This window comes from Eurosta solidaginis, chromosome 2 (assembly GCF_040869045.1).
Source record: "Eurosta solidaginis isolate ZX-2024a chromosome 2, ASM4086904v1, whole genome shotgun sequence".
NCBI classification, from domain to species: Eukaryota; Metazoa; Arthropoda; class Insecta; order Diptera; family Tephritidae; genus Eurosta; species Eurosta solidaginis.
Window position 1 is genome coordinate 259,164,642 of NC_090320.1, and position 20,787 is coordinate 259,185,428.

Here is a 20,787-nt window from a genome sequence, read left to right on the forward strand (position 1 = left end):
GTTCGTTCAACGCATTAATTTCCGAACCTTGGATTTTTATGTTTATAGCAGTTTTAAATATATGTCCTTATGGAGAGGAAAAACGAATAAAGTTTGCTTAACAGCACTAAGTTTTCATATAAAGTCACCGTGTGGAAAAATATCCTCAGTATATGAACGTATCTAGCATAACTTGTACTTACCGGGTATATCCTTGCCACCACACGCACAATCGGGCAAAAGGCAAACATCCTTGCGACATTTGGCAGCCGTTTTATCTGGTGTTGGTTGTGGATAAAGTGGTTCCGGGCGTGTGGGTGGATATCTATAGATATCAACAAATTCCTGTGCCTTCGAAACGATGGTGCCTGAAGGTTTCAACGTTGGGCGAGTGCGACTATAAAAATATTGTTAATAATTAGTATGATATTTAAAAGCTGAAAATCGTTGTATGTGTTTGAGTTCGACAAAAAAAAAACTTACGGTGGATGTGTGCCACGATTGCTTGTTACAGCTGTAGGTGTATCACGTTCTTGGCCACCAGTGTAGGTTGAGCTACCACGATTACGATTGTTATTCGTATTTGTTCTGTACCAAAAAGTAGATAGTGTAATGAAGAGTGTAAGTGTTAGCAACAAACGAGCTGTTAATTATTAAATATTAATTTTGAAGAAAAAAAAAAAAATATTTTATTTCAACTTTGAAAAAAAAAAAAAAAAAATTTAAAAAATTATTGGCTCTATTTTGATTGTCGTGACAACAGTCGTATGATAAAAGACTCAAGGGAGATCCGAGATAATGCAGTTACATCTCTGAAAAGGGGGATGGATAATTGCTTATATTCTTAGTCGCTTAGAAATTAGAGGTCAACCTTCAATCTACGTTCGTAACTGGCAAACACGGAGTTTGTGTTTGGTGGAAGCGTGGTATAATGAAGCGGATTGTTAAAAAATAACATCACTTGCGCAATTTTTTTTTTGGTAATTTTGCTATACAAATAATTTTAAATTAAAATTTAATGACAAACACTAAAATAAATTGTTTTGCATATGGCCGTTCGAAATTCCCGATTCTTTCACTTTAGATTTTGAAATTACGTGAGATGAACTGTTTAAACGTGAATGCAATTGAATGATAATAATTATACAGCCCTAAAGTATGCAACAATTTGCCATCCAATTTCGGCTGTCGACACCCGTGTTGTAGAGGTATCGTGCTCCGCCTACCACACCGAAGATCCAGGGTTCTCGCCAGACCTGTAGAGTACTGATTACATACTTGTACTAGTACCAAATAAGTATAAGTACACAAGTACTTCAAATCTAAGTACAAAGTATAAGTACTACAGTACTTGTACTTCGAATCCGAAAGTACAAGTAGATATACTTAATAAATACTTGCAATTACACGAAAGTACTTTTTCTGATAAAATATGTCAGTTTGATTCATAAGTGGAAAATTAAAATATGAGTAAAATTCATATTAGAAAGCAACACGAAATAAAACAACATATTAAATAAGTATAAATTGTACAACAACTAACAATATTTAAGCAGTTTTGTGTTTGCCTTCATTAGTACTGTCTTTTCAAACCAAAAGTTCGTCATTGATTGCCTTCTAGGACTATAAAGAATGCCTGCTAAGGAAAATAAACGCTCTACTGGGTCGGAGGAAGCTAAGGGCATATTCATTTTGAGTGATAGGTCCTTCATAAGAGGATAACTCTGAAGCATATTGAAATCTGTTGATGTATCATTAAAATACCTGTAAAACTCTTCTTCAACCATTTTGTCAAAGTTAGGTGATCGTAAGGGTACTGGTTGATCCGCTTCAAAACCGCTCAATACTTATCAAGGTACTTCGAAAGTACTTACAAGTACTTTACTTGTACTTCAACAATTCAAGTACAAGTACTTCGATACTTATACTTGTACTCATTATTCGAAATACTGAGGTACTGATACTTGCACTTGTGCTGGTACTTTTTCTTTACAAGTCTGGGTCTCGCCCCGAGCAAAGTAACGTCAACGCTTTTTCAACTAAAGAAATATTTTCTAAGCGAATTTCTGCCATGAAAAGCTTTTCAGAGAAAACTCATTTGCCTTGCAGATGCCGTTCGAAGTCGCCATAAAACATGTAGGTCCCGCCCCGCCAATTTGTAGAAAAAATTAAAAAGAAGCATGAAGCAAATCGGAAAAAAATCTAGTCCTGAAATCCCTTCGCATGTTATCGCGCCTTACATTGATTCATTTATCTCGGCTGTCAGTTCCAAACGTCAAAATGCATTGGATTTACTTATGTTCGGATGTGGCGTTTTTGGTAAAAATTCTTAGATAGAATTTTTTTTATCAAAAGTTTCTGAAACACGGAGTTTTTCAAACCAAATCTAAAATAGGTTATTTTTGAAAAGACAGTAGTCGACATATGGAAAGCTGAGTAGAGGAAGGCATCTGGCTTAACGACAGTATAAAGCACGATGTTTGAGATTTTGAGTTCAATACTCAGCTTGCGAAAATCTAGCTGTGAAGACGTGAAATTCAGAAACATGTCCACCATCGCCGTATGTGAGCTTTGTAATTTTTTTCTAATCTTAATTTATAAAAAACACGTGTCACAGATTTGAGGCCAATGGACTGCTAAACTACTGAACCCATTTTGAATTTGTTTTGCACCCCGTGTGTATTTTGATCTAACTTGAAATATAGGATAGGTTATATCTCAGTTTATAGGCGCAATATTATTTTATTGCAATTTTTTTTATTTGTTTATACGTAATATTAAAATGTTACGTATACGCAGTGGCACTCATATTTTCAGGTTGTGCGGATATACTTCCGGTGTTTAATTAAATAACCTGCTTATCAATAAAAAATATTATAGTGAATGATATCAAGTATAGCACATCACCAGGCCCGGCGAAAGGGGGGGGGGGGGATTTCTGAGGGGGCCCGCGATTTATAGGTACTATGACATTTTTTCTAATACAGGAGAGTCTTTAGTTGTTCTAAGCCGAATGTTGTTTTAAGCCGAATTTCAAAAGCAACGAAAATCTGAATTTCGTTTTAATATTATAGTGAAGTGTGAAAAATAAAAATCTATATATAAAAAGAAAGGCCAAAATGTGTGTTAGTTGGTCGCCGGTGTTTGAAGGGAAGCGCCATTCGATTTTGTTCAAACTTTCACACAAGTTGCGTAAACCTTACGCGGTGGTTACTACAGGTACATGGTCTCGAGATATAGGCCAAAACGTGGGCCAGTGAATGCCTAGACAGTGTTCATACAATATGGATATCAAATGAAAGCTGTTGATGAGTGCTTTGGTACACAATAATATATTATCCAGAGATGGACTGGGACTGGGATTAGGACTAGGACTGGGACTGAGACTCGGAGTGGGACTGGGACTGGAATAAAATACATACCACCCTCTGGGACAGGCAATAAGAGATGCAGAAGAATGAGAGGGAATTGAGAGAAGAGAAAAGAGAGAAGGAGATTGAGAAAGAGATAGAATGAGACGAAGATGGAGATACATAGATGAAGCGAAAAAGACGGAGGGAGGAGTGAATACAAGGATTAGGAAAAAGTGAAGAGGGGGGGGGGGGAGGGCAGAGTCAGACGGAAAAAGCTTATTAAAATGTATGCAGATAGGCCAAATTTAGGGCAGGACAACGTCTGCCGGGTCTTCTAGTATCAATATGTAAAAAAAATTCATTTTATTTGAAAAAGTTTTATTTGAACTGAGAAAAATTTTATTTGACTTAACAAAGCTCCGGTTACCGACAATGGATGTTTCAACAGTATATAACAAAGAAAAAAAAAAACAAAATAAGAACAGTAGTACATAAAACGCAATATATAATTGTGAGTATATCAGATTTACTGCTCTCACAGATAAGATGTTTTACTCACTTATGAATTTACAGGAATTCAAGGGCTTGATAAGCGCAGTACAAAGCTTTATAGTTTCAAAGCTTCCTCAACCCGATTGTCAACCTCGTTTCGAGAGGCATCCGGTTACAAAAATGAATGTACCATACACATATTTAGCAGTCGAGGCTCTGGAGATCTCAAGTTCCTCATGGACCTATGGGGTGGGGGTGGGGTGATTTATGGCCTGGAAGGTTTAATGTGGTCATATTAATCGTTCCCGAGATGGTCGGGCTAGTATCTTAATAATGCTGACTTCATCTATATCCGGCAAAGGCCCATCAACATCTATAGCACTCCTCCAAGCCTTCGGGTAGTTTTTTGTATCGTTAATACAACAACAACATGTATGTACAGCCCTTCCCGCCAGAGGATTAATCTTAAAATGATCAGGGCTCCTATAGGGTAGTGTGGCCCTTAAATCTATTCTTAATCCATTACCGTTTAGAAATGAAAATGTAAATACGCAGGAGGATGACGAAAACAAGTGTTGCATACTCAAAGGCACAAGGTTGGGAAAACACATAAGGAATTGGATCGCTTCCATGACATATGAAAAGGAACACACAAGAATGTGTGGTACCACCTCCGCAATTGTTGAGCACTATAAATAGTATAATAATATAACTGACGATGCGAAAATCTTGCCCATCAGCAACTGACGACATCACTTAGTACTAGTATTTGCGCCTAAAAGTAGATTGCAAATTAAATTCAATGAATATTTAGTTTTAGGAGCTAGTATGGCGAGTTTGCAAGGCTTTTCACTTGAGGAATTCGGTATTTTGAAACAAATGATTTTCAAGTCAAAGATAGTACTATGAATGTGCAACATGGTGTTATGATTGGTTCTGGCTTATGGCTATAATATGATGCAAGCCTTTCGCACACTGATCCGTCTAAGGAGGATTTAGCGTACTGCGTGAGGAAAAGCCACTGGATCTTGTAAAATTGCTTCGTATTCGGTTTTTATCCCCACCAACATACATTTTAGAGCAGTTGCTTGATTTGGAAGAGAAACATTTTATCACGCACTGATGATTTCAAGATGGGCTTCATGGGAATGAATCGGCGCTGCAGTCCGCTTGAAGTCCTAGAATATGTTTACCTTACTATTGTTGTTGTAAAAGTACTTCACTCTGCTTAGTAGGTACAACATCCAATCATGTAAATAGAATTCAAGTCAAAGATAGTACTATGAATGTGCAACATGGTGTTATGATTGGTTCTGGCTTATGGCTATAATATGATGCAAGCCTTTCGCACACTGATCCGTCTAAGAAGGATTTAGCGTACTGCGTGAGGAAAAGCCACTGGATCTTGTAAAATTGCTTCGTATTCGATTTTTATCCCCACCAACATATATTTTAGAGCAGTTGCCTGATTTGGAAGAGAAACATTTTATCACGCACTGATGGTTTCAAGATGGGCTTCATGCGAATGAATCGGCGCTGCAATCCGCTTGAAGTCCCAGAATATGTTTACCTTATTATTGTTGTTGTAAAAGTACTTCACTCTGCTTAGTAGGTACAACATCCAATCATGTAAATAGAATTTGTCGTGGAAAAAGTTTTGAATATGGCATTCGCTCTTCCGCCGTCTTGCAACCTATTTCCACAATTATAATAAATATCATAAATACTCGAGAGACTATGCAGAATTTGTAAATGAATTGCTATAGTCTGAACATGTTAAAAATCCGCTTTTTTTAGAAAATTGTGTGAGTTTTCGAATATTATTACAACTCTTTATCTGGTTCTATGGTTGGCTTGTTAACAGCTACTAGAGTGACTTGGAGCCATACTACCGATCAAGTTTTTGTGATCTTTTTTCTTTGAGGATATAAAAAATGTTGAGGTTTTACTATGCAAGTCTTGAGTTTATTTTGAGTTGTAGTCATGGCAAAAAAAAAAACCATTAAAATAGACGAGAATAAAAAAATTTATTTGTAGGAGCCAAGGCGAATCCATACTAGGTGGTGGCCAAGGCGAATCCAACCCAGGTGGTGCCAAAGTAAATTCAACCAATTCGCAGTGCAGAAGAATGTCAAGTCACAAGAAAATTTTCATTGATTCCGATTAACTGACATATAGTTGTACAAGGCGTTGTATGGAGAATTATCAAGAAGAAGCAATCGGCTATTGGCTAACAACACCTGGTACTGAATTCACCTAAAGCTCCTACTTTATATTTGTTGAGTTAGAGATGAAAAACAAAGTTTTTCTTTTTCTCCCACGCGTTTTGTTACAATTGGTGCCTTCGTCAGGGAGTCCAATGTATTTGGATAACAGAGAGTAATTATAATACATACATTTCATATTAAAAAGCCTTAAAGGTTGTGGAAAATCCAGGGTATATTATGCTGTATACTGGCACAACAAAATTTAAGAAACAAAATTTTTACTGTGGTAAGCTTCACTCTGGGAATTTTGTTTTTATTTCCACCGAGTATAATTACGACAGTCATAATAGAGCCATTTATATATATGTGACCCGGTCTATGAAAAGGTGGCTTATGATTAAAAAAAAAAAAAAAAAAAAAACAGCTGTTAACAGCTGTTTCTCGCAATTTCTTTTTTAAGTCATAAGCCACCTTTTCATAGACCGGTTCACATATGTATTTTTAAAATTTTCTATGTGTTTTATTTCTCTTAAAAGAGGTTAGTTATTTTGCTTCTAAGCTGTACTTAATAGTTTTTTTAGTATAATTAAAAACACATGTGGATCTATATTCAATTTTATAGCACAAATGCACAACACTCTAACACTAGTAAATATATATTTGTTATATAATTAAAATATAGATATAACATTTAAAAGCTATATTCAAGCTGTTAATGAAAGTTTAAACCGATTTAATAAAAAATGGGGGTTAGTAAAAAAATTAAAAAAAATCGCTCATATGTTTATACAAATTTCATACAGTGTTTATGATTTATATCTCGACTTACAATATACTAAAAAATGTTCCAGTATTAGTTAAAAAAATTATTAATAACGTTTTCCTTGTTATAAATTGTCAATAATAGCAAAAACCATATCATTACCATTATAACGATTAACTACTTTAGAACATCAAACTATTTTACAAAAATATACAAGCTGAAAATAAAGCTAGAAAAATTAGTCATAGGTATACGCTGAAAAAAGTGTAGAAATGTTTAAAATCATTTGATGAGAACCGAAAAGATGAGTTGTTTGTTTGTTGTTTTTTTGTTTTTTGAGGATATAAAAATAAAGCTGTAAAGATATCAGTTTTTAGTAAATTAAATTCAATCATGTATACGGATATGAGTTATGTGGGATCGTTAGGTTGGAGTTGGATTGGAACGAGGGACTGATGCATAAAGACAGAGAAAATGTTGGCAAACAGAGTTGTATACTAATGCCATTTAGAGAAGAAGACAAGACGGACGAGAGCAAGAGATATTTAAACAAAATTGTTTAATAGGAAAAATTTGCAGCAACTGCCTATGTGAAGATATAACTCGAAAGAAAATAATTAGTTGACGTTTTAGCCGACTATGAGAATACGAGATATGTACTTATATGGTATATACAATTCAATTCATTAGTTACTGTCATAACAGACATATTAGTTAATTTAAAAATGTTTAATGTACGCTGAATAATTATTTCTTACACACAAATACTCTTAAATGAGATGTTGTTGTTGACATTTGTTTAAAATATGAATGAAACTATATATGACGTGCAAATTGCTAAAATGATTTCCAAGCTTACATAATTGAAAATTTTGTCAGTAAAATGTATATTAAGGCTGTGTGCGAGTTGACCTAAATTTGTACCTAAATAGAGAAAAAACCTAAATCACTCGAAACTGTCGGTAAGGCAGTGCAAACAAATTTTGAATTTTCATGAGCATACTTTTCAACCTTAATTCAAATGTCAAATTTCAAAAACAAAAATAGTGATTTTTCAACATTGTATATGCAAATAAATGGCTCTTGTCAATTCAATTTAAGCAAATCATAGATCATAGAGCGATGATCCCTGCTGCGATTAAGGTCCGATCGATTGTACATGATGGTGAGCTCAATTTTGTTCAAGCTGATGTTGGCGACACAAGAATTGGATCCTTCTCAAATATGGACCGCAATCTGAAAATATTTGGCAGCCAAGTGCACTAATTGCCGTAAAGAAGTTATTGGAGGCGTACCAACATCACAGTATTGAATTCGAGATTGTGGAAAAGGTTATTGTGCACGTGCTCCACTATGTCCGAAAAAAAGCCTTATAAAACGAACCACTGCATTTTCTTGAACTTCTATGTTGTGACAGGTACTTACCGCGGACCCTAATTGACCTCTGTCCTTTTTAAGCGTGAAAACGCATCAAAAATACCAAATTTCCCGTATTTTTATTTTCTTAGCAGAAATAAACAATTTAGGTTTTCAAATCAACTCGCACAGTTTTGACAGCTTTTTCCTAAATTATTGCAGTGCTGGAAAGTTCCAGTGGAATATTGTTTTAGGTACCTAAAATTTAGGCGAACTCGCACCCAGCCTAATTATCGATTTGTTTCACATTTTTTTCTCACCAGCGATTGTTGCGATTTTTTAAGAAAACCTATGATTATCTGTATTTAATTCGCGAGACTTGCTCATATTGCTTTATACAATTGTTTTTGTTATTGATATAAGAGAAAATTCCAAAGTTTACAAATGGCGATGATTACTAGGAGATGTTTCTGAATTTCAATTCTTCATCAGCTAGCTTCTCGGGAGCTGAGTATTGAACTCGAAATCTCCAACATTCATATTAGCGTAAAGGCAGATACCTTTAACGATTCAACCATATAAATGCCCCGCCGCTCGCTTTGCAAATGGTCTATATGCTTTTTAATCCTAATTATGTGGAATATTTATAGGCGCGCTTAAGAGCTTAGTAACATTGGATTTTTATAGTAGTACATTTATTAGCAGTACTTCCGCTGTTCACTATTATATCAGTATAAAATGGCATCAAACAGCTTTCCATTAGCTAATTGGGCGACCTGGATCGCAGCTACCTACCTACCTACCTTACCGTAAGTCGGCCGTGATTGGAGCTTAACGGGCGGTAAATTGGAAGGTAATATTTAGATATCTTCTATACTCTTCTCTTCTCCAGATCCAGAAACTGTCGAATAGTTTTCGAAGGATCATCGGTTCGCTAAATTTGAATATGGAATCAGATTTTTCACTTCGGTTCCAGTTTTCGAGATATTTTTACATAGGCGTACGAAATTACATTTTTCGTTTAAAATCAATGCGTAATTTTGCTACGAACGCTAATTTTGATTTAAATCAATAAACACCGTTATAAAGTGAACTCATTTCCCTCACAAAGCCTTTTACAATAAACTTTGAACAACGGTAGCAGACTTTCAGGCAAACTTTTTTTTATTGGGTTTGGAGTTGTGTAGCAAATGGAATAGTCGACATAACGTCTTTCAACTTAAATATTTTGTCTTATAGCTAAATATAATTTCACTTCGAACAAGCATGGCTTGCTGAACCTAGTCTACATGCAACTATTAAGTGAAAAACGTGCCTAGAAGTAGGCTTCAAATCTGTGAAAAAATTTTTTAAGGGGAAAGTATCGCAAACCTTATACAGTTCAAATTGCAAACTGAGCCTTCCAAAAATGTAACCTACATTTTCAAGGAAAATAGCTACACTCTCATTTTATGTGTAATTTTGTATTACAACAGAACTCGTGACGGAAAAGCGTTGTGAATATAGTAAGAAGAGTGGTTTTATCACTTTGAGGTATATATATCTCGAAAACCAGACCAAATTTTAAAATTCTGTCCGGATTTAGATTCAACGTACCAAAGACTGTTAGAAAAGTATTGGCTCATTACTGGGGTGGCCTAAAATGTGTCGGGATGTGCAATTGGCCGATGTCGATTAACCAGATGCAGTTCCATCACGTGACTCGACGTCTATAAAGCAGTGCAACACAAACTAACCTAAAATTGTGTGCTAATTTGTTTCACAACTTTATTTCCAGATGTTTCCCATGCTGTAGGATCAGAAGTTGAAGGGACGTCAGTTTTTTTTTATTCGAATGTGCAATATCAGCGCGGAACTGCCCTTTTAACCATCTTTGCCATTTTATTCGTGGTAAAAACCATCGGGAAACGATTTGCACTCATATGTCAAGCCGTGTTTTTTTTTTTGGAAATGACAGCGTGTTAAGGTATACATTTAGGAATTTTTTTCACAAAGAGGGCGTTTTTCGACGATTCTTTGTTTCTTATTATTATTTATTTAAAATAAGAGATGAAAACTTTTTAATTGTATTTTTTAGTGTATGTTATACGAAAAATGTTCAAAATAGTTGAAGTAATGGAATTGTAAAAAGTGGCACATAAAATGTTTTCGATTAGGTGGTAAAGTGGTGCAAAAAGGCTAACTAATAAGTGCATTTTGGTTAAACAAACAAAAAACCTTTTCGGTTCTCAATTGATATCTACTACATAATTATGTATGTTTTTGAAAAATTGGTATGTATATGTAAATTTATTATAAAAAAGGAGCACATGTCGTATTGACGCAGTATTTAATGTGCTGCAGTACGTACTACAAAAGTTTAAGTAGAAAAATTATTTCACAAAAAAGTGTCTAAAGAAATAAGAAACTAAGTGGAAATAAAAAAAAAACTAACCACCACCTTATCGATAAAAATAAAAAAAAGAAATTTACGAAATTAGACATAATGTGAAAAGTATAAAATTTTTTTTTTCAATCTGCATAATTTTTCAGCGTACATTAAAATAGGAGTTTATTCTTAAATTTGCGATTTCAGACACAGACAAAACTTTAAATAGAAAAATCTACACTGTGCTACAAAATGTTACGAATTGAAAAGAGAAGAATGAGATGTAGCGTTTATGAAAGAGAAAAAGCGCAAGAGCATTGATCTTATAGCCAAACTTCGCCTATGTTTCTCACAGTGTACTGGTATTCTTGACTTGGTTGCAAGGTTGTGAAATATTTAAAGAACTTGTGCGTAAAATAGCATTTATAAATAAATTTGTTGTAATTTTTTTGTAGTCAGTTTTAACCCTATGCCGGCCACCCGTGTGAGACTGAGACACTTACTATAAAATAAAACTTTTTATGCTTATAAAAGTTCGAAATTTAAAAAAGAAATTTGCGCCGAAAAGTTTTATGCTAAATTCTAAATAATAACGTTCAGGTGTCTCAAGGGACAAAACAGACCGATATGGTTGTCAATATAGGGTTAAAAAATTAACATTGATATTGAGCTTTTCTTGATAATAATGGTTAATGACGTCTAGAGTTAGACTATTAAAAAAAAAAAAAAATTAAAAACAGGAAAAAAATTTTTGAAAAGTTTTAGTACACTGTAAAAAATAAAAATGTTTGATCTTTTAATCGAGGGAATTTAGAAAGTTCTAGCGCTTTTTCACATTACTATTTGCTAGACCACATTCGAGTCCTATTTCATTATGAACATCGCACAGAGTTTTTAAAATGCAAAGTGAATAGCTAACAACTACATACAAATACAGTAAACTATGGTTATAAGAAATACAGTTTAGACAAGACGACCCAAATTTTCGTTACGTTCGAATTTTTTTAAAAATCGCTTTTTCTTCTTCTTCCAGTTAATTTAAAGATGCCTAATATATTATAAAAAGTGAGGTTATATTTATTTATAAAAAAATATTTTTCTTGCATTTGTGTTTATTAATTTTCGTGTGACTTATTAAGTACCTCGAGGGAATTTCGTTGCACTTGGCATTCGATATGGTGTCAGAGCATTTGGCAGCTGCACCGGTGTTCGCAAAGTAAGCACTGGACTTCAAAATGTTACCTCTGGCCGCAGAATTGGCGGAGCTCACAGCAAAAGATGCCTGCGTGGCAATAGCGGAAGTAGAAGTAGAGGGCGAAGAAGCAGAATAAGCGGCAGCAGCAATCGACGACTTGATGGCATTATTAACTCTTGAAGCACGCATTGGATTTAACAAGGATTTAGCGGTAGAGCTTGTGGTTGGCGTGCTGCTAGTTGAGAAGTGAGAGGAGTTTGAGGGTAGAGTGGAGGAGGAGGAGGAGAAGGAGGAGGACGGAGTGGATGAAGTAGAGGATGTGCTGGCGAGTGTAGGCGATGGGACTTTCGTCTGTGTGTATGTGTTTTGTGGTGTAAGTGGTGAACGGCTGTTCGTCAGTGTGGAAGTGGCCAATGTTGGCGGTGGTGAGTGTGTTACGCTTGCCATGCGGTAAGCCATCGTGGGCGGTATGGCGGTAGTAGTTGGGCGCAATGTAGTCGTTGTAGTAGTAGTCGGTGATTTGTAAGTCGTTGTTGTTGAAGATGTTGTGGTTGTCGGTTGTAGTGTAGATGTAACTTTGGCGCGCGGTGTCGTATACAAATTTTTAATCTCCTTCATAGCCGCATTAATCTCGCGCTCTGAAAAATCATCTACAAATTGTTGCGCGCTACTTTCATCGCTATCACCAGCGAGAAAGAGTTGCAGCTGTTCTAGCAGTGAAGCGGTTTCAAATTTTGTGCGCCCTGTGCTCGAGGTGGCGTAGCCTGAGTTATGCAGACTTTCGGCTAAAGTTCGATCCTTGGTTTGTTGTCTGTATTTATTTGAAAATAAGAATTTCAGTGGACGATCGGTAATCTCATCGCCTTGTTCGGTGGACGATGATTCGGCGGCACTCAAAACTGATTCAATACTGTTGTCCTGCTTGCCATCGATTGGGAAACGAACCAAAGCCTCAGCGCGCGGACCATCATTTACGCTCGCTTCATTTTCAATTGATTTACGATTGAGCGTCTTTTGTGACGCTTGCACATATTTGCTAGCAGACGACTGCTGTTGTTGTAGCTGCTGTAGTTTTTCAGCTTTGTAGTTCTCATACTTCTCGCGCGGCTTCAGTGATGTCGCTCCGCCAAACGTATTACGCTGCCCCTGTAGCGCAATGATACGCGCACGTTGCAACTTTCTTCGTTTCGGATAGACCTCAGATTGTGCGCTTATTTTGGAATTATACCCAACTGCGCTAGCGCTTGACGGGTAACGTACTCTGGGTGCATATGTGGTGACTGTTTCTTCGGCGGCAGTATTCACGGTGGGAGCGGTAAAACGCGACCGTCCACGTGAACGAGGTGTTTCCGCATTGAATGAGCCATAACTGTAGTCTGCTTGCGTCTTTGGCAAGTTTGGATTTGCAGCGGTTTGAGCAATGTGTATGGGTGCTGTAACAATTACTGTAGACATTGTTGTGGGCGTAGTACTCTCACTCGTAGTTTCAGTTGATGGCGCTGCAGCGCTGGTGGTGGTCGTCGTCGTAGTTGTGGATGGCACTGGTGGTACTACTCTCGGTGCGAAAGTGTTTAATATCGTGTCGCTTACACTGAAGTTACGCAGACCCGTAGAAGCTGTAGAAAATATGGCATCACTTAGATTACGTTGGGGTGTGGTAATAAGGAAATAGCTGCGTACTGGCTTACTTGTACTCTGCATGAAAGTCGGAGGTGTGGTGGGATTGGTGTAGCGCGGTTTTACTGTGCCACGTAAAGTACTGCCCGTGTAACGATCTTCCTTTTCCTGCAGTATTGTCTCCAGACTTTTGTAGGGCGAAACAAAACGTTGCGCGGGATTGCTTGTTGTTTTGATAATATTATCTCTGTAGGCAAGCGTGCGTGGTGTATAACTTAGCTGACCTCGTTCTGTGGTGGATGTCGTAGTTGTACTAGTAGTAGAAGTAGATGACGAACGTGCTGTTGTTGTGGTGCGCGGAGCTGCCGCTGTTATGCGCTGTGTTGTTGTTGTTGTACGCGGAGTTGTTGTGGTACGGTGCGATGTTGTTATGCGCGGTGTTGTTGTTGTTGTTTTGGAAGTAGTTGAAGTGATCGTCGTAGGCTTTGAGCTGCTCGTCTCCTTCAACGACGCCACCAAACTTTGTTCGCTACCCGAGCTCGATACATGAACGTTAGCAGCATCCTGCTCAAAACTTGTTTCTAAAACGAAATGTTGCAATGGTCTTGAGCTCGGCCGCCCAAAACGCCATGAGCTACGCAACGGAGGCGCGTATGTTGTGGGCACAATTTCTTCTTCTTCCGAAAATTCCACAGAGTATGGCACTTGCTGTACAGCGGAACTAACAGAAGCACTGCTCGTAGACGGTACTCGATGTGTAGTTGACGTTTCACTTTCCGCTGGCGCAGGGCTTGGTTTTCGCTCATAAATTGGTTGCCCTTCTTCTGTATTCTGCGCTCGTAAGCTAAAACCATTTGAGCTAGTCTGCAAATTATATTTGAAGGGTTTCGGTTCATAAACTATATTTGTTGGATAACGCAGTGTTGAACTGCTCTCACCACCACCAAGAAGCTCGAGAATAGGTTCAGACTCTGACTCGGATACGGCTGGTGGTGCGCTTGATTTTGCGGTAGGTACGGGTTTGAAACTTTGTGGTGCCACATCGGATACAATATAACTTTGTAAACGTTTGTTTTGTTTCACTTCACCCTTGGACCCTTTTCCGTTATATTCTTCCGCGTACTTACTATTCCGATAGCCATTATCATTAACCGAATATTTGCTTATTGCGCGTACTGTATTCTCGTGCGTTAATTGCCCGTAATCGGGTACATTGTCAATAGCGCCGAAAAATTGTGTTTTGCCGTTAGGCACCAAAGTAGATGTTGTTGTACTTCTAAAAGGTTCAGCAGTCTGTATGCGTACATTTTGGCTAGCGTCCGAAATCGTTTCAATAGCGTCTGCTGTACGAAAACTATAAAACGTAGATTGCGCTTGTTGAGACTTTGATGGAGAGTTTTGTGTGTTTGGTGTATTTGGTGAGTTTGCTGAACTTGATGTGTCTGGTGTATTTCGTGTTTCTGGGATATTTGAGAGTTTTTCTCTCTTCTGTTCATTTGTTTTGTGTATGTGTGGTTTGGCGACAACCGTTACAAATGTCTCTTCAGAATCGTCGTATTTTGAATTAGGATACGATTGGGAGTGGTGTTGAGTAGTGGTGGTTGTGGGGAGTTGTGTGTGTGTAACAGATGGTGTATTTTTGTTATTCACGTTTGATTGTTTAGGTTGTGGTGTTGGGTTTGGTTTTGGACGTTGTTGGTTCTTTTGATATTTTTGGTGGTTTGCATGCGTTTTAGATCTGTTGGAGAAATCCATATTTGCGATTATGGTTAGTGTTGTTGTAGCTTGAGATTTTTCACTAATTTTTGACAGGTTATGATGGGTGTACTTAGGTGTAGTAAAGGAGTTATATTGGTTCGAAAGTCAGTTGTTTTTTTTTTGTTGTTGTTATTGTTTGAGTTGAGTTCAACTATTTTATACTGAGTAAGAGCTTCGAGTTATTTTTCTTGTAAAATATAAAATTTTTGTTTTTGTGGGCAATGAAAATACTAAAATATTGAAAATGGTGCAAGATATCGCTAAAGGAAATATTTTCAAAATCTACTTCGATGTATGTAGATGGGTAATTGTGATGATGAACTGTGGAATATTTGTGAGATTTTTGATAAGCTGTGGGGTTTTTTTTTAAAACACCTTAGATTGTAGTAAGTTTGTGTTGTAACAAAAAATTTATAAAAAAATATATTCAAAACAAAGAAGAAATAAAATAAAAAAAAAAAAATTAAAAAAAAAATTATTAAAATTATCAAAACTTTTATTATGATATTTTTTTTCTGAAAAAGATTTTGTTATTAAACTTTGTCAAGCTTCTTGAATGTGACAGGTATTTCATGCAAACCTTTAGAAAAAGAAAATACAGATGAAAAAGAGGTTTCTCATTCAAAACCCTTTAATCATGCATTTAACGTTAGACTAGGTAGAGAGAGAGGAAGGAAACAAAGCTTCAATATATGCAACTAGGAAACACCGAATACAAACCTCAACACAGACGAAGCAAATAAAAGACTCAATAACATCATGACACGTACGAAAGAGAGGCATCTAAACAGGTATTGTTGACAAGCAGGCTTTTAAAAAACATCGGAGGACCAATGGATAGAAAAAGAAAGCTGTCAAACATCCAAGCTGTATAGCAAATAGCAGCTATGATAGTAGCAGACAAATACTCAAGCAAAGAGTCTGCCAGAACATATTGTGGCGAATATTAGCATCACTATGCTGTTCGTAAATAATCAAAACAACAAAAACATTTAAGCAAGCCACACTTGTGTACATGAACACATCAGTCATCATTTACACACATACATAGAAGGCGACAAAGAACATTTCGCTTAAAGCGAAGACATTATCTCATATGCACATATGTAGTCATCAGCTAGGAGTTGTTACTCACACATACACTCGCATATAATTAAAAAATCAAAGCAGGAGATACAACAGTTCTAGAAGGTGAAACTTCTAGACCTTAGGAGAAATATGCTGACGAGGCAGCATAGGGTATAAAAACAGCGCAAGCTGAGGAATGAGGAATCAGTTTGATTTAAACACGCAATTAGTTGTGAAGTGTAGTATAATTGTGAAGTACTCCCAAAGAAATCTAAATAAAGATCAGTTTGCAATACTGAATATTGGAGTTATTTATTCGACAGTTCAGCGATTCGAACATTAACAGGAGTTGTATAAATATCAGAAATCTCCAAAATTCGTTACAATATGTATTTTGTATATGGGCTGGTGGGACGCCGCCGGGACACTTTTCCAGAGACCTTTGCAGCAATTGCCGAGCAAGTGGTGCGGCTGATATGATAACACTCCTTTCGAACATGGTAATCCTAGAAATCTCTATTATCATGCACCTGTAATGTAACTGCTCTACAGGAAATGCGATTCACCTGGCAAGACATGAAAAAAATACAACCTTACTGTGGTTGTGGTGGGAGAGAGAAGTTGCTTCAATCCAGTTTACAGTGAGGCTTTCAACATACAGTTTGCCTGGAAGCGCTGACATAGATCGCTGCCCCACCATAACACCGCGCCAGGGTAAGCAAGGAAGCAAGGAAGCAATGAAGGTTATTGCTTCTATAGTAAAGAATTCAGCCTCGATAATGAAATGCCTCGCCATGGGCTAAAGTTCGCCGAAATCGCCACGGCTCGCAATGTGATCATCAGCAGGTTTCAGCTTTAGAAGCTATACCAACGTACTTGGCGGTTTTCTGATAGAAGCACACGAAACCAAATCGTTGATGCGATGACAGTAGTAAGGGCAGGTTTCTCAATCAAAACGTATTGTCGCTGCAGACAATTAAGGATTCATAGATATATAGCAAAGAAAACTGTAAGGAATGATCTTGGAGAAGACAGCTTCCTCAAGACAAGAACGGAATTCTTCAAGCAATTCGGAAACCGCCAGTGAGAAAGAAAGAGAAAGAAGGAGTTGGCGCATAATGATCTTGACATATCACATCACTCTCGACAGATATACATAAGTACGCAATATTGAAAAACTTCGCCTATCTTCTCCGACGACAACAACAAACCTGATATCAATTTAATCTGGTACTCAGAACTGAGTAAGCATTTGAGAAGTACTATCCCGTCTTGACGAATAAAGAACAAGCTTTTTAAGTTATTAAATCTGTTCTGTTGTATTGGATGGGGTTGCAAGAATAAAGCACGACACCTTAGGAGTAATCGAATGATACTCTGACGAATATTAGCAACACTAAGGCATACTATTATCTCTAAGCCGATACTAAGCAGTCACTTGTATCTACATAAACAAATCAATCATTATGTCTACACATATGTACATACAAGAAGCAGAGAGATATGCACAAACACATGCATATATCTGAGATACTCAGAAAAGTATGCAATCATCGGTAGAAGTATCACTCACATATACACGCGCATATGAGAAGGTATAAACGTGCATCTGTAGTTTATAGCTGGTAAACAAGTAGTAAATTCTAGAAGAAGAAACGCCTAGAAGTATGCGAACGAGACATCACAGAGTATAAAAGGAGTTAAAGCAGTAATCAGTTTGATTTAAGCACGCTATTGGTTGCGAAGAATAAGTGTTATTGTGTAGTACTCTATTAAAGACCATTTTGCATTATTGAATATTGGAGTTATTTATTCAACAGTTTAGCGATACGAACGTTATTAGAAGGTTGCAAATAAGCGGAATTTCCCTGAAATTCGTTCCAATACATTATCCAGGAAATTTATGGCCGTCCTCTTGAAACGGACGTTGGAAAATTTGAAGATTAGCCAAACAAGACTTAAACATATATGAACATGGTGCAATCAATAAAGCCCAGTTTTTTCTCTGGCTAGGTTATGTTATATGAAGGTATAACGACGTACGAAAAAGGAATTTGGCTACTGAGGAAGATGTACTTAGTCTTAAAAAGACAAAAGGAGTGTGACGTGGAGTACCCCGGTCGTCAGTTATAGATAAATCGATGGCAGGAGGGATGTGCTATCTCCGGAGTTGCATCGCATTTAAAGCTATTTCTGCCTCAATCGGCGACATGTAAGTGTAAGTCTTTGCAAAAACAATGTCTACTCGGTAAAATATGGAAAAGGGCGCTGTATACACTTAAATAAAGCTTTGAGAAACGCAGGATGAGAAGATACGTATATCAGCATACTCGTCGCTTTATTTTGAGCGAACTGTGAATATACAAATAAGAGTGATACGAACATGAATTTAATGAATGACCAGGTAATCATATGGCTATGTGAAAAGAGTATGTATCCGTGTAAGTAATTTGTATTTGAAGTATAAATGCATGTTTGTGAAAGAGTCATGAGTATGATCGTGTGCGGTGTTTAATAATCCAATTAATATACTTGAACAAAAGCCAAATAAGTATTTATGTATGGAAGTATTCACATATTACTTAACACGAAATGATAAAACGAAGTTGCATAATGATTTTCTATGCATTTACCGGAATGAAAGTACGCTTAGCATGGATGAATGAGAGCAGAGCGACGAGTACGATATACGTAAGTATGTACCACGATAAACGCAGATTAACGGATGAGTGCAACATAAACTATAGCTACCTTATCGATTTTGTTGATGTTGCTGGTTGTGTTGTATGCACAATTTGTGTTGTACTCTTCTGTGTTGCTATTCTCGTTGATGTTGTACGTGCTGTTGTTCTTGGCGCAGGTGTTGTTGTGGTGGTGGTTACCGCCGTCGTACTCGTTGTTGTTCTTGGTGTTGTCGCTGCCGCCGTTGTTGGATAACGTTGTGCTATAGTTGTTGGTGTATACGTATTACCACCATTTCGTGTTGCTGCTGTGACAACACGAGTGGTTGCTGGTTGGTCAACAACATTTTTTGTTGTCGTCTTAAAAAGATTTTCAAGTTCTTGATCGAAACGTGTCGCACTAATTATATTATATTCATCTGATTCTTGTGTTGGTATCAATTTGGGTGCATAGGTAGTAAAACGTGTTGTTGGGGGCTTCTGATCAAATAAAAAAGCATCGATATCGCGTTCGTTTTCATCGAACGCATACGAAGGCACATCAACATCATCGTCGTACACTTCGGCATTGTTGTCGTAAGTTGATTCGTATATGGTTGCATCTTTGTTAAGACTATGAGTGTCTCTAATCGGATGACGTATGGGACGTATTGTTGTGGTGGTTGTTGGTCGTGGTAGTGTTTCAATGTTTACGCGGGAGCTATTCGTTTGGAAGTGCGTGTGTGGGGCGTGTGGAGTAAATATTTTGGAATTTTGAAAGTAAAAATTTTAAAAAATTATAAATGACAAAATTTTGTTGTTCACATAAGACAAAAATGAGCAGTTTTTCATAGTTGAAATACAACAGCTTATGTTGCAAATTTTTAAAGGTCTTACAAAATTCATAACTGTAAAGTTTGTTGCAAAAAGTGTCATAATTTCCTTTTTAAATTGTTGGTAGGATACCATAGTTCGATTAAAAAAAAATTGAAAAAATATCAACATTAAAAAATTTACTTAATGTTTATGAAATTTCGAAAAATTTTTAACTTTTGTGTTTTTGAGAAATTGTTTATCCCTATAAATATTAGAAACAAATTTATTTTCACTTTTTCGTTTTAGTTTATTTTGTTTAATAAATCTGCTCAAATAGTCATTTTGTTACGGACATTATTTTTATATATTTATTTTTTATTTTTAACTTTTAAATTCTAAAAATTTTTAGTACCTTAGTTTAAAAAAAAGTTTTACACAATTATTATCAAAAACTTAAGTAAAATTTGAAGTTAACTGTTCAATGTTTTCTAAAGTATTTGCTGACTTTCAAAATATGTAGGAATCAAAAATTAAAAACAAAATTTTAAAAACATTATTTTAAAAATTTAAAAGTAATTTTATAGCTTTTGATACAAAAAATTTTTTTAAAATTTGATTCATTTTCTAAAAGTGTGATTTATTTGAAATTTAAAAAATAATTAATTTTAAAGATTAAGCATCTTGATAATTATCGAAAAATTTTTATGAACAAAAAACTATTTATGCAAATACAAAAAATTTGGCATTTTGTAAAGTTTAAAATTTGTTTTTGTTTGAAAATTTTAATTTAAAAATTCTGCTTTTAATTGTTTTTTAAATTTGATTTATTTTCTAAAAGTGTGATTTATTTGAAATGTAAAAAATAATCAATTTTAAAAATTAATCATCTTGATAATTATCGAAAAATTTTTATGAACAAAAAACTATTTAACTTCATAATTTTATGCTTTACATTTTTTAAATTTTCAAAAATTTCTTGAACTTAAAAATTGTGTTGTAAAACCATAATTTGATCAAATTTGCTTTTGAAGTTTCTTAAAATTTGTTTCGTTTTCTGAAAGTTTAATGCACGCAAAATGAAGAAATAAATATAAAAAAAGAATTTAGAAGTTAAATAATTTTGATAAGTATCTTAACACTTTTTAATAAAAAATA

The 20,787-nt window shown here is 35.9% G+C and overlaps 1 protein-coding gene across 16 annotated transcripts in view; it reads right to left on the bottom strand.

The window, feature by feature from the left end:
• The window catches only part of LOC137240851 (uncharacterized), a 458,238-nt gene that overhangs the window by 20,065 nt on the left and 417,386 nt on the right, over positions 1-20,787 (bottom strand). For 15 of the 16 annotated variants that reach the window (XM_067767734.1, XM_067767735.1, XM_067767727.1 and 12 more), the window contains 4 exons: positions 18,908-19,537; positions 11,661-15,068; positions 463-567; positions 183-376 (listed from right to left, as the gene is read on the bottom strand). In XM_067767734.1, coding sequence (XP_067623835.1) covers positions 183-376; positions 463-567; positions 11,661-15,068; positions 18,908-19,537 — 4,337 coding nt within the window. The remainder of the gene's footprint in view (positions 1-182; positions 377-462; positions 568-11,660; positions 15,069-18,907; positions 19,538-20,787) is intronic. The other variant, XM_067767738.1, reaches the window with a different exon arrangement.